We start from the raw sequence: 13,481 nt of genomic DNA, 5'->3' as shown, positions 1-13,481 counted from the left end.
GATCGAGGTCAAAATCATACAGCCAAGAATTAATCATTATTCATCCCGTTGACGACGAGTAATATCCAATGTGAAGCGGCAACGTCGGTGACTGGAATTTGCATTCAAAATGCACACCGATGACCCAACAACATAATTAGCAAGGGGTTGCACTATCCAAAGACTTGCGGAAAAAACAACAACCCAGACCAGATTATTCACACCAAAGCGCAAGAATACTCAAGCACACTAACTTTCCCAATACCCAAACCGCCATCTCTCTACCACTGCCCGGTAGACCCCGTACCGCTGTCAACAAACGTAGCGAAACTCAACTCGCCCGTTTGCGGGTCCATCGGAAACATTTGGTGAAGAGCCTCCTACATATCTCCATGTCAGCACCTAAGTCATCCTCGGCCACCTCGATAATATCAGGAATACATCCCCACTTACCCAGTCAAGCTCCTGTATCATGTTCATTATCGGAGGCGGCTGCGGCAGTCCCGAGGTTGGCGCAGCCATGGTGCCATGCAGCTGTGGCTGCCCTGCGATGCTACCGCCGTCGCTGCCAATCTCGGGGCTGCCGGACCCGTTGAGCTGCGGCGGCAGGCTCCAGAGTGCCTCACCGTTTGTAACGCCGGCAAAAACCATGTGGGTTTGCGGCGGAAGTTTGACTTGTTGCTGCTGCTGATGATGGTGCTGATACTGTGGGTACTCCTGCTGCTGCTGCTGCTGTTGTTGAGGGGGGATCATGATGCCCATGGATGAGGATGATGGTGGCAGAAAAGGAGTAGCCAGGAGGTCCGCGGTTCCAGGTAGTGAAGGTGTTACTGGGGCGCCAGCCGAGGGCAAGGGCGGAGCACAGGTAGCATACTCTGCCTTGAGGTCGGAGATAACCCCAGCATCGGGTTGATGGAATGACAGTTTTTTGGACTGTGATGGTGGAGGCAGAGGCTCCGCGAGCTGTGACGGTGGGGATTCCTTCACAGCCTGCTTGCCAGGCACGGCCCGGTTGATCGACATCGGCGCGCGGACCTTGCGGAGGCTCATGTAAACACTTGTTTTGCTCGCTATCTCGGTCAGTATTTGTATGATCTTTTGCTGACGTGGCGCGTTTGGATCCAGCCGGAAAACCCAGTCGAGACAAGGCCAGATGCGCTCAGCCTCTCTGCGGTTGGGTCGGTAGTATATCTCGGTCGCAAGCAAAAGAGCGATCTGGTATTGCTGGTAGGCACCGAGATACCACGCCCAGCCCCGGAACATTGGATTCGATTCTAGACGGATGGCTATCTCGATGATGAGGATACCACTGGTAACGAGCAAGCCGTCCAGCTTGGGGGGGAGTGGATTCGCGGTGTTAGAGTGGAAAGGGTGCAACACCATGACATGGAGTCGAAAGAGGAGCAGCTCCACGACAAGCTTCGCGTACTTCTGGTCTGGCACCTTGTCGTCGAGCATTCGGCTGTACTTCTCCAACATCCGCTTCCTAAAGTTCTCCACCCTAGTGATCATGGCCATTAGTGTTGTCTTTCCTATCTCCAGTTTGCGCCGGTCGGTCCAGATATTGCGCATCATCTCGTTGATCTCGAAGCGCATGATGGACAGGAGCACGGGCGTCCAGGCTTCCGCCGGTTCAGGCCAGGCTGTTGAATGTAGCGTCAACTGGTCCTCGTCGCAGTTCACCGGCATCTTGGTGTCATAGTCCTCGCGTCGTATGGCCGGTTTCGGCCCCTGAGCCTCGCAGGTTCGGATGTCGAGAAAACACAGCTGATGCCACACCAGTCGCCTGACTTGTGTCTCTAGAGGGCTTAATCCGTACGCCGTACCGTCGCGGTGCAGGCCCATACACTCGGCTATTCTGACTGCAGCACCGACCAGAACAGAATGAGCCCTCGATATCTCTTCTCTGCAAAGCGGAAGCTGTTTGCATGACGTGTTAGCACGGCCGTCGGACCTGCCAGGACTGTCCGTCTAACTAACCAAGTACATTACGAATCCTTGCAGAGTCTCAAACCTTGTCGTGCTCAGTAAGCCGGCTTTGCTCAGGGCCGTCTCGGTCGCAATCTTCATGTGCTGCACCAGCTGCGCTCTGGTGCACTTGTAGTCTCGGCAGAAAGTGTCGTCCGCGCTGACGGCGGCGTTGAACCAGGCCGCGAAGACAATGGCTTGAACCGAGGCGCGAGGCTCGATATAGTGCCCGACGTCGTTCCAGAATGAGGCGTAGATGGCCTCTAAAGAGGGACGATGAACGCACCGTGCGATCGGATGGACCGCCTCGAAATAACGCCGCATCAATCTGTGGCCAAGCTCTCGTGGTGGTAGCAGCTCGAGGAGAGCTGGAGACTCGGTAAACTGACCAAACATAAAGCCACTGCTTGGAGCAAGATAGGATTCGCCGGGTTTAAGGAAGTCTGGGAGCTCGGCGGGGTCTTGCGGCTCATCCGACGCGAAGCTGCCGGGAGCCCCGTAGAAGCTGCTTTGGGTGCCGGATATCCCGGCTTGGATCTTGCCAGCGTCAATAGAACAGGGTCCCCGAGGAGAATCATGTGGGTTGTACGTACTTCTTCCGAGATGCGTGGCCTGTTCAGGCCGCCAATACGCTCGGTTATCCTCATCTTCCCGACGCGAACCCCGAGGTCGATAAGATCGTCGGTACCATTACCGTCTGAGCAATCGTCGTAGGTGAGGTCGAGCGTCACCATTGGGGTGATCTGTAGATCGCGCTCCTCGCTGAGGTCGTCGTCAACGTCGTCTGCTACAAATCGCTCGTTGTGAAGGTCGGGGCCCTTGATGGAGTTGTTGCCGTTACGGCGAGCAGTCGCTCCCTTGGCGACGTCCCTCTCCAGCTGTCTCTCCAGGCAGCCGACCTTTTCTTTGATCTCGGTTAGGCGCTGCTGACTGGCCTCGTCGAGGTTAGGCCCCAGGTATACACATTCTCTCTGGAACTTCTTGCAGTTGAGGCACGGGTGCGTCTTTGCGCACTTGAGCTTACGCCGGCGGCACTCGAGACACGAAGTAATCATGCGCATCCGTCGACGAATCGGCTTTTGGGAGGCGGGAGCGATTATGGAAGAGAGACCCAAGCCACCGACGTCCTCCTCGTCGTGGTTTGGCTCGCTGGTTTGACCATCACTTCTTCCTGCTTCTCCTCCGCCTGACATGACCGGGATCGGACTAGTCGTATGCGCAGACGTTACTGCCGTGGCTAAGCTGTGTCTCTGTAATTCAGATGAAGCCGAGTAAATCACTTCAGGGCTTCGAACGCCGCCGGGATGTTGAACCATCGAAACGGTATGCTGGGATGGTGTGGTGCCATGGGCGCCCTGGTCTCGTCGGAGCGCTGTCGAGTGTGCGGGATGAAACCAGCAGTGAGCGTTCATCGCATGCGGAATGGGGCTATCGAAAACCACTACCACATGCCTGAAAATTCCAACAAATGTAAAAACTTCTTGGTGATCAGAACCGGACCAAGCGAGCTGGAACGAGTGGACATATGGCGAGAGAGTGGATGGGGCGCCAGGTTGACAGCGGCTTCGGGAGGGTCCTCGGCTAGGCTCGTGGTATGTGTTATGTGAACATCAAGTACCTCGAGATAATTGCCGTGCTTGGTGCGGCGTTGAAGGGTATCCGAGGCAAGGGTAGAACGCAAGGCTCAGGCGACGTGGCGACGGGAGTAGGGGGTCGAACTTCGAAGGTTAAATAGATCAGGAGGGTGCATAAAGTCGTAGCCTGTCTGTCGCATGCAAGCAGATGCAGAGACTGTGACCTTATGCCACTGCACCACGAAATGCGTCGGCTAGACCACCTTCTGCCGCTAGAGTCGGCTTGTTGCAAGGGCTCAATGTCGGCTGAACGGACCACGCCCTCGGTCCGGCACCTCTCAAACAGCGAGCTAATGTTGACTTTTCTATCTTCTCCTCTTCCTCCTCCTCTTTTCTTCCCAAGGTAGCTGGGTACAAGAGGCGGAGGAAGCCGGAGGCTTGGTGGCCTGTGTCGGGTTTTGTACGTTGGGCTGCCCCGGCGGCTTCTGCCACACTGGAACCGATCAAATGGAGGTCTGTACTTAATATGAATATGTTGCATACTAGGACCCTGCACTTAGAAATTGTTCCGTCAGACCAGGCTGCCACTGAGTGCGCACTGGTAATAGTGACCATGACGGGAAGCAATGCCCCGCCAGGCTAGCTTGTCGGGAAAGGTATGTACGACACGAGCTGTTGCCACTGGACTTTTGGCAGGTACAGTACATACCTGTCGGTAACTTGGAACCGGAAAGGACAATGTCCAGTGGCAGCTTCCCGAGTCCATCATCACTGTCCCATTCCAGCAAGAGTGCCTTCCGGGCTCTTTCCCAAGCCCATAGTACTAGTCGTAGCAATATCAGTCCCCGGCGTAGATCATATTGCGGAAGCCGCAACTGTGAAAGATAGGGACAAACTCGGTACTTGTGCCAGGGACTATTGCTTTCGCCCTCCTATCAACACTGGCAGCCGCAAGTCAGTTCCGTTTCGGCCCCACTCCATTCGCGCCCTATATGCCCTAGGTACCTAACACCACGCGGGCAGCGGCAGTGTTGGAAGGTACGCTCATCCTATCGGGACGATCCCATGCCGTCGGACCCTCTAGAAATATGCGCCGCCCGTGGTTGCCAAGGAAGCGGTCATCTCTCACCTTTGAGTCGAATGAAGAGCCACTTGTTCGGGGAGGGGTTGACCTTATACGCCTAATCCGGGGCCAAATTTTCGGCTCTGTTCAAACGCGGGCCTTGTCGGCCTCAAAGACACGGATATCTTCCTTGCGCGCTCCGACAGTCAGACGCGGAGCTGCCGGTGGCCGACGGACTTGTGGAGACTGGGTTCTATGCTGGCTGGTCCTATCAATCAATCTTCCTCATTTAAAATTCCACTTGGGAGGCTCAGAACAGCCATGGAATACATGGTCTGTGAGTACGGATTACTTGCAGCAGATTACCAAGCAGTACACCGCACTCACCAAAAGGCACTGGAGTAATCAAAAGCTTCCTCGATTCGATTGCCCCGGCTTCAGGCGTTTATACACTGGACATCGCCGCTGCATGTCATCCCCCAGAGTCCGCAATGTACTAGCACATCAGGACTTGATTCAAGTCTCCGTAGGAGCAGCTCACTCTGTGTAATCCGTACTCAGTTCCGTACACCGTGCTTAGGAATACATGTAAGGTATTAAGGGAACTACTGTGTATACTAATACCCTAACTACCACCTCCGTGCGCCACCTCCCCACCCTGCTCTCGCGCTAAGCAACTTCCAGATTAGCGACGTAGATCAGCCGAACCTGGCGGCTTGGCTTCCGTTGGCCTCTGAGGGGAAGCACTCAATCATTAGTTAGCTGAGCGAAAAAAAGCTTGGCTCTGACCGCAATACCAAGTACTTCCGTAACAGGCTCGCTTTCCGCTTCCCACGACACATGCCGCCCAAACCCGACTCGGCCCACTGCTCGGATCGGACCGCGCGGAAGGTAGCGATAACTCGAAAAACAAAAAGGGAAAAAAATCGTACCAGCCACTGCAGGCTAAGTGCATTGTCAGCGCAGCGAGACTGGAGCAAAACAGCAACAAACCGGACCCTTTCCTCCAAACGCGGGGAAGAAGAGCGGGTAGAAGAGTTAACCATCCCAGGAAGCAAGTGGTTTGATTGGTTTGAATGGTTCCCTGCATCGCGAAGCCACATGATGTCGTCCCATCACCACCGATATTGACCATAGTGACCAAAGGCCCGCTGCAGCATCGAGATTAGGTCCGTCGGGGAGACCGAGAGTCGAGCAATACGAGTGACACAGTCCTCGCGCTCTCCCCTTCTCCCCCCTTTCCTTCCCCCTTTCCCGCTCTCCTCAAAGATGATAAGCCCGTCTCCTTCCTTCAGCTTACCCCCCCCCCCCCCCCGGGGGAAGCAGTTTGCCGCTCACCCTGATCAAACCCCTCCCTTTCCCTCCCCGGCCTAAGACAACCTACTCACTGACACGTGCCGAGGGATCCGTAATAACCCCCCTTCCCCCCAGCCAAGAAAGGGCGGGAGGCGGGTGGAGAGAATAGATCAGAAGGAGGAGGAGAGCAAGGGAACAGGGGACCTGGGGGGGGGAACTCCCCGGGAAGGGGGGGAGGGGGGTTGTACGTGTCCCGCGCATCTTTCTCTCTCTCTCTCCTCTCTCCCCCTCCACTCCTCCTTAGTGTTCCCTTCTCCGATGAGCCGATAAGCTGTCGCCATCTCCCCCCACCCCCCCTTCCCCCTTCCCCAGCCCACATATCCCTTATCCGACGCCACGAACCTGGCTGGGTAGGACACATCAGGCGTGTGAGTCTCGTCAAACCCAAGAAGAACGACCCACAGCCGGAACCCCCCCCTCCACCCCCCTTTCTCCCAATGGGTCGATGCAGTGGTGTGAGAGCTCGGCTCAGCAGTGGCCTGTGGTATGGGATGTGGTATGACCTTGGCAGCGAGCACGTCCAGGAAAGGAGTGCGTATGTGTAAGGAAGAAGCCTCCCGCGAAGGGGGCCCGGGTTGGAATGCGTCGGAAGCATCGCATGGTATCGTAGCCCGGTGGATGATCAGCGAAGCTACCAGCGTTCTCGCCTCATCGTTTCTCCCCCCCCCCCCCTTGGCCCCGGCTTTCCCCTCCTTTCTCCCCGAACCCAAGCAGTAACGGAAGGAGGCGAGGGGGGCGGAGTAATGCTGTGGGGCGTGAAACGGTTCGTTTCTCTCTGTACAACGTCCTTAACTGCTCATTTTCAAGGGTGCAACAGGGAGTGGGAGTGAATAGATAGGTGACGACGGCCTCGGGGCTAGTAGTCCTGGCTTGCCTGGCTGTCGAGGCTATCTACTCCGTAGGTACGGCGCGAAAGTAGAGGGGGGGATTGGCCAGGTTAGAAAGGGAACGAACGGTTGGTGGAACTGGCCGAGAGCACGGCGTTGTGTGTGAACAATCTACTGTTTCTCCTGGCATGTGGACTTCAGGGTATTCGTTGTGCTTCGATCTTGTTCCAGGAAAGCCCATAGTGGCGTGCAACATGCATGCGGCCTTGGGAGACTGTAGGCTGTCCGCGGGCAATGCTTCCCCTCCCTCGCCGCTTTCCGGCAACGGGACCAAGTTTAGACACCAACACTCTCGTATCGTCTCATCTCTAGCATCAAGCATGGTATATTTCATCCCCAGAGACGAGCGTACGGTTTGGCTTGCTGATATTTCCGCCTCACTCCTCGACGCGTCCTTCTCTCACTGGTATCTCTCCTCAAAATGGCCGACCGCCTCTGTGGCTTACCAACTTCTGCATCAGCCTGGCTCTCCAGCGTCTCAACGCAAGACGGCAGGACCACGCAAACTCGAGACCGTGTCTCCTCTCGATAATTCTCAGGAACCACAACAGCCGCTTTGTCCTCCCGGGCTTGTTCTCCCACAGGTCCTTGGTGACGAGCCGATACAAGTCCTGGATGATGAAGTCGGGCACCTTGCCCCTGACCGCCTTGAGGAACGCAAAGGACCGCGACACGTGGCGGAGAGCCGCGCGGTTTGATAGGTGAGGGGCATTCATGAACGCCCGGGACGCCTTCTCTACCACCACTGCTCTGCGCTCTCCAAATGTGCCGCGGTGGCGCAACATCCTCTGCTTTGTCGTTACGCCTTGGCGTTCCAGCTTTCCGATGTCCAGAACACGCCATATTTCCTTGGCAGGGATGCGTGGGTCACGGACGATGTCTTCGGCGTATCTGTCGAAGACGCCCGGGTACCACTGAGGCTGGCGGTCATCCGTTACGACGTGATTGGACCACAGGTCGCGAAGGCGGATCGCCATGATGTGGTCGCCAGACGTGCAGGCGAGATCCTCCAGCATGCGCACTGGAAGTTTCCCGGTGAGCGCATCGAATGTTAGCGATTGTATCACGTAGTCTTTCTGCCGGAGCTTGGCCAAGAGCTTCCAGGCGCTGAGGTACAGCCCTTTCCTGGTCTCGCCGTCGCCGCGGGAGAAAATCGCCAGAAACAGCGCGGCAAGGGCTGCCTCGTCGCGTTTCCCCCGATGCCTCCTGTAGGCACGGTAGACATCCTTGGGCGCCCTGAGGTATCCTCGACTCGCCCACTGTGTCAGGAGCAATGAAGACACTTCGACAACCGATAGTGGCTGCACATGCTTCAGCGACTCGCCGCAAAGGGAGGCGGCAGCATCGAACAGGAAATCCTGGTTGACGTGGGGATTCCGTGCGAGCATGTAAAGCCAGCTGTATCGCAAGGCTCGACCGTCATTCTGCATCTTCCACGCGGCTGCTTCCCTGAGGACGACGCGGTGGGCGGCAGAGAGCAGCTGCTTCGTCTCATCCGGAGTGGCGCCCTGCAAAACATCTGAGATGGTTATCGCCTGGCGCAGGCACGGCGGCAACGCAGATATCTTTCGCTGTTTCTCGTACAGCTCCGGCAGAATGCCAATGTCTAATAGCCGTCTGGTGTCGCAGCCACCAACTGCTGCCGTAGCGCGGTTCCAAGCAGAAAAGAGGCAGCCGAGGACTGCAAGAACGCCCTGGGAAACTCGGGGTCTGTGCGATGCTGGCATAGCCGTCATGACCTTGACGAAAAGATTGCAGAGCGTGTCGCTGGCCGGAAGCTTTGCTATTTGAAAGAGGAGGGCATTCCAAAACTGCGCGTCCATGAGCGCTGGTGAGAACACTTTGGAGCTCGTGAGGCCGCTCACAATCGCCCTACAGAAAGAGAGCGACAGACGATGGCCAAGGGCTGACCCTTGCAGCCGTGAGTCTAGAGTGTCCCACATCTCCTTTGCCAGCAGTGAGATGTCATCCGGTGGTAATTCCCCGAGCATGATGCGTTGTCGCAGCTGGCTACATAGTTTGCCGGTGTAGGATGCGAGGCGGTCGTCGTCGGCATGCGCGGCCGCCCAGCGGAAGCCGCCGAGGAGCGCTGCGTAAGGGGCAGGTCGCGGTGAGACGATCGACGAGGACTGGCTCGGATCGGATAACTCAGCGCTCGTCGAATCCACCGCAGACTCGGCAAGCTGTCGAGGCACCGGACCTCGTAGCCATTGGGGCAGCAGCGAGGCGGGATCGACACGAGCGGAAGCGGAAGCGGAAGCGGGAGCGGGGGATTCGTGCCGAGGTCGGTTGTTCTCTCGGGCGGAGGCCAACGTCGGCGGCTTCCAGGTCCATTCCGTCAGGTTCAATGGCACCAGGAAGGCCCACGACGGCGGTGTCGGCGGGCAGTGCCAAGTGCTGGCGTCGCCCATGCGACGACGCCCGAGTCGGCGCTGGCTCTCGAGCGGCCCGGGGACATTGCTTGCCTTCCTGTTCCACGTCCTCGACACGCGGCAGTACCGTTCGAACGCGCTGGCGAGCAGTCCGTCGGTAATCCAGACCGAGTCTTTCGAGGGGACAATCTGGCGTTGTAGGGCGCGACGGCACTGCGAGGCCGGCGGAGTCATTGCCGGGAGTCGGATCCGAGAGGAGCGCCGAGTTCGACGGGTTTTGCCAGCTCCATCCAAGAAAAGCCTCGAGTCGCTGCACTCGCGGATGGATGGAGCGGCACGCGAATTGGCTTTGTAGGTCGTTTGAGACCGGATATGGTCTCCTCCTCGTCGGTCGCTTGTCGAGCTATTTTGCCGGAGTTTTTGCGTAGACGTCAAAGCTTCGGGCGTTTCAGCGGAAGCTCTGGCCAGCTAAGTTATGAGATGGCTGGTTGTGGCTGACTCGCCAGCTCTCACTCCTCAGCAGCAAGGGTGCCGGTACCTGCAGGTGTGGCGCAAGCCCGTACAGTACCTCGGCCGCCCCGGCCACCCCGCGATTGCACTTGCAAGGTTGCCCGGCGGGGAAGTTCCAGAATAAACCACCAGAACCCCGAGGTTTATTCGACAACGGCAACCATGGCGGACCAATTCCCTTCCCTCAAGAATGATTTGATCTTGCGGGCAGCACGGGGTGAGTGAAAGAAACATCTGAAATACCCCCCTTTGCCCTCCCCTATCGCTCCTGTTCTCCCAGTGTTCCCTTGCCTTTTTCAATGTTTTCCGCCCCTCCTCTTACCTATCTCAGTTTCCCTTCCATGGCCAGTTTCTCTTTTTTACCCCTCCTCGTTCCTCATCTCATTTCCACCCCATATCTTTCTTTGGCCCTCTTTCTCTTTGTATATCTTTTCTTCCGTTTCCGTTCATTTCTTCGTCTTCATGCTCGCTTCTCTGATATGCTCCCATCACCTTGTTCGACAAGTGCAGGGGAAAACAAGGTCGGATAGCTGACGCTCATGATATAGGCGAGAAAGTCGAACGGCCGCCCATATGGGTGATGCGGCAGGGTGAGCCGTCCTCATGCACCGTTCCTACGGCGGCTTTGACTCGGGAGATGCGCTGACCTTTGGCGCAGCTGGCCGGTATCTTCCCGAATATCATGAAGCCAAGGGCGGCCGCGACTTCTTCGAGTGCTGCAGAGACCCCGAGGTCGCCTCCACCCTGACGCTGCAGCCTATCGATCGCTATGATGGCCTTCTCGATGCGTCCATCATCTTCTCCGACATCCTGGTCATCCCCCAGGCCATGGGCATGGTCGTGGAGATGGTCGATAAGAAAGGGCCCCACTTCCCCAACCCTCTGCGCAGCCCAGACGACGGACAGTATGCCGAACTCTTGAAGCGCGACGTCGACGTGGCCAAGGAGCTCGACTACGTCTACAAGGCCATCACCCTCACCAGGAAAAAACTCCAGGGCCGGGTGCCTTTGTTTGGGTTCTGCGGAGCCCCCTGGACCTTGTTCTGTTACATGGTCGAGGGCGGAGGATCCAAGATCTTCAAGGAAACCAAGTCTTGGATTTACAAGTATCCAGAAGAAACCAAGGCCCTGCTCCAGAAGATCTCGAAGCTCTGCGTCGAGTACCTCGCACTTCAAGTCAAGGCTGGAGCCCAGGTAGCGCCATTGGACCCTTTTTTTGCTGCTTATGAGATCTCACTGACCGCCCCTGCCGCAGCTCATTCAAGTGTTCGATTCTTGGGCCGGTGAACTGTCGCCGTCATCGTTCAAAAAGTTCTCCCAGCCGTACCTGGAATACATCGCCAGGCATCTCCCGTCAAGGCTCAAGGAGATGGGGTTGGAACGCGTCCCAATGGTCGTCTTTCCCAAAGGCGCATGGTACGCCCTCGATGCCGCGTGCGACATGGGGTACGATATCGTCGGTCTCGACTGGCTCCACGACCCTGCTCAAGCTGTCAAAACCGTCGGCGACCGACCGATAGTACTCCAAGGAAATGCTGACCCCGGTGTCTTGTACGGCTCGCACGCCGCTATCACCGAGGCGGTGAAGGAGATGGTGGAGGGCTTTGACTGGGCTAACCGGAGGAAGGGATGGATCGTGAACCTCGGGCATGGTTAGTTTTCCATGGTTTTTTTTCCCCCTCCCTCTCTAGGCTCCCTTGTTGCTGACGTATTGTTCCTTTCTCCCAGGGATCACACCTTTCGTCAATCCGGACGATCTGCGGTTCTTCTTGGAGGAAATTCACCGTTTGACCAAGACAGAAGGCCAATGACCAAGGAGGCACGATTGTGTGTAATTTGCTGCTGTAATACCCTTGCCTATACTGTGCTTGAGGAAAAAAAAAAACCAATTATAGGGCTAGATGCTGAGGGATGCTGGTGTATTCGGTTCCTCCTCAACTCTTCACATTGGTTCTCCAACGCTCGATAGATCAACCCTTCCCCTGGGGTAAGTGTCAGTAAAGGCGGGTTGTCCTGCGAAGTCCGTGTCCCAACCTACCAAGATACGATCCAGTGGACCTTTCCGCCAAGGCTTCGGAACAGAGCTTTGCTCTTGTCGTTGTAAACAAACACGTCAGCAGCCCCCCAGCCGTCATCACCATAGTCCGGTACGCGCTCGCGGGTCAACTTGCAAGTTAGAGCCCTGGCTAGGCCCTTTTTACGGTATGCTTCCTGGACTCGTGTCAGTGGCGTACGGACAACCTACGGCTGGTGCTCCTTACGAACCTCGACGTGGAGTGTTTTGACCGAGCCGTCAAACCCTGATTGCGCGACGTGTCAGTAGCTCCAAACCTGACACATGCCCTACTTAGCGATGCCTTAGCATCTCGGTTTCGGCTCACCCATGAATCCCCAAGCGATCGCCGTCCCGTCATCAAGTCTGATGGCCAAACTAGGCAGCTTGAGCAGCGTTTCCCTGTGCAAGTCAAGGACCCCTCTGTGAGCAGTTTGTTTTCCTCGGCCGCACATCCGCGTCCTTCAGAAAAGAATAAAACAAAAAAAAAAAAGAAAAAGAAAAAAAAAAGAAGACGGAACGTACGGCTTCCGCTTGATGACGGTCCGCTTCAACACAACGTCCACGTCTTGTTCTCTCACCCGATCCCACCGCATCCCCTCGGGCAGCGGATCATGACCGGCAGAGAGCGGCAGGTCCCCGATCCGAAAGAGCCACTTGCCGCAAAACTCCCACGCCGTGCCCGGCGGCTCGTTGCGCGACTTGCGCATTATCACGCCGCGCGCCAGCAGTCCCTGGCGGACCGACTCGTTAAGAGACCCGACCAGGACTTCGGCCCCATCCCCATCCCCATCCCCATCCCCAGTCCCGGCCCGGGCCGCCGCGATGGCCCGGATGCGCCGCAGCACCGCCACCACCAGGTCCAGCGCCTCCTCGTCCCGCTCCGTCCTGCCCGCCCACCGAGCATACCCGCTACTGCCACCACCACGTGCTGCCGCTGCCGCTGCCGCTGCGACGATGGCGGCCTCGGGCTCCGTCTCGTGCCGCTCGCCGTCCTCGAGCGACGAGTACACCAGCACCTGCGTGTCCGGGGCGACGGAGAGGTCGACGTACGCGACGGCCACGTGGTGGTCCGCGAGCGCCTCGGAATTGTCGTCGTAGTCGTAGTCGTAGTCGTAGTCGTAGTGGGCGTGCAGCACACGGCCGTGCGGCGTCTTGCCGTACTGGGGAAAGTTTTGCACGATCTGGAGCTGGCGGAGGACCGGGAGGGAGTGGGGGAGGTGGGCTTTGAGGAGCTCGAGAAGAGAAGGGGAGGGCGTCGGGGACTCGTGGATCTGTATGGCTCGCATCTCTGATCTGTTTCTTTCACCTTCAGGTAACCTAGGTAGTTACGAGAGCGAGGAGGGGATCATTTCTCCTTCTTTAATTTTTTTTATTTTTATTTTTTATTTTTATTTTTATTTTTTCTGGAGATGGATAACCCAGACGTTGGGAGGGTTGGTTATTTACACGAGTAACTACCAAGTCGTGGGCCGGCCGGGACAGACGCTGAATCACGCCGTATGACTCTTCGAGGTGTGTGGGCTGGCTGTACGGAGTACGGACGTACTGAGAAGCGGATGCCGGTTAAGGAATCCAGGTGCTTGAACTGTGCACGCTGTATGGCCAGGTGGGGCAGGGGTCCTTCTCGTCTCTTTTCGTCTCTTCGTTGCGTTATCGTCCATGCCTAAGTTGGGTAGGTATGTAGGAACTTATTTACCTACCTATTTGGGAATCTTC

At 56.9% G+C, this 13,481-nt stretch overlaps 3 protein-coding genes across 3 annotated transcripts; 1 reads left to right on the top strand and 2 right to left on the bottom strand.

Annotated features, from left to right (window-relative positions):
* Positions 1-260: 260 nt before the first annotated feature.
* On the bottom strand, positions 261-3,359 carry MYCTH_98955 (uncharacterized protein; the record flags this gene model as incomplete). The annotated part of the gene is made up of 4 exons (XM_003658727.1): positions 261-359; positions 433-1,746; positions 1,960-2,484; positions 2,541-3,359. 4 exons carry the CDS (start codon positions 3,357-3,359, stop codon positions 261-263), a joined length of 2,757 nt encoding a protein of 918 aa, XP_003658775.1.
* A 3,647-nt stretch (positions 3,360-7,006) lies between these two features.
* On the bottom strand, positions 7,007-9,629 carry MYCTH_2294994 (uncharacterized protein). Its single transcript, XM_003658726.1, has one exon. It carries the CDS (start codon positions 9,431-9,433, stop codon positions 7,244-7,246), a length of 2,190 nt encoding a protein of 729 aa, XP_003658774.1. The 5' UTR covers positions 9,434-9,629; the 3' UTR covers positions 7,007-7,243.
* Positions 9,630-9,793: 164 nt separating this feature from the next.
* On the top strand, positions 9,794-11,920 carry MYCTH_2294991 (uncharacterized protein). The gene is made up of 5 exons (XM_003658725.1): positions 9,794-9,926; positions 10,258-10,299; positions 10,368-10,903; positions 10,965-11,361; positions 11,438-11,920. Exons 1-5 carry the CDS (start codon positions 9,872-9,874, stop codon positions 11,518-11,520), a joined length of 1,113 nt encoding a protein of 370 aa, XP_003658773.1. The 5' UTR covers positions 9,794-9,871; the 3' UTR covers positions 11,521-11,920.
* The last annotated feature ends 1,561 nt before the right edge of the window (positions 11,921-13,481 follow it).

The sequence above is a fragment of the Thermothelomyces thermophilus genome, chromosome 1, assembly GCF_000226095.1.
Source record: "Thermothelomyces thermophilus ATCC 42464 chromosome 1, complete sequence".
NCBI classification, from domain to species: Eukaryota; Fungi; Ascomycota; class Sordariomycetes; order Sordariales; family Chaetomiaceae; genus Thermothelomyces; species Thermothelomyces thermophilus.
This window is presented reverse-complemented; position numbering and strand designations above follow the sequence as displayed.

Excerpts from the sequence above, each read along its gene's own strand:
- MYCTH_2294994 (XM_003658726.1), bottom strand. The coding sequence starts at position 9,433 with ATGACTCCGCCGGCCTCGCAGTGCCGTCGCGCCCTACAACGCCAGATT.
- MYCTH_2294991 (XM_003658725.1), top strand. The coding sequence starts at position 9,872 with ATGGCGGACCAATTCCCTTCCCTCAAGAATGATTTGATCTTGCGGGCA. Across the intron at positions 10,300-10,367 it reads CATATGGGTGATGCGGCAGG|CTGGCCGGTATCTTCCCGAA; the intron begins GTGAGCCGTCCT and ends CCTTTGGCGCAG. Across the intron at positions 11,362-11,437 it reads GATCGTGAACCTCGGGCATG|GGATCACACCTTTCGTCAAT; the intron begins GTTAGTTTTCCA and ends CCTTTCTCCCAG.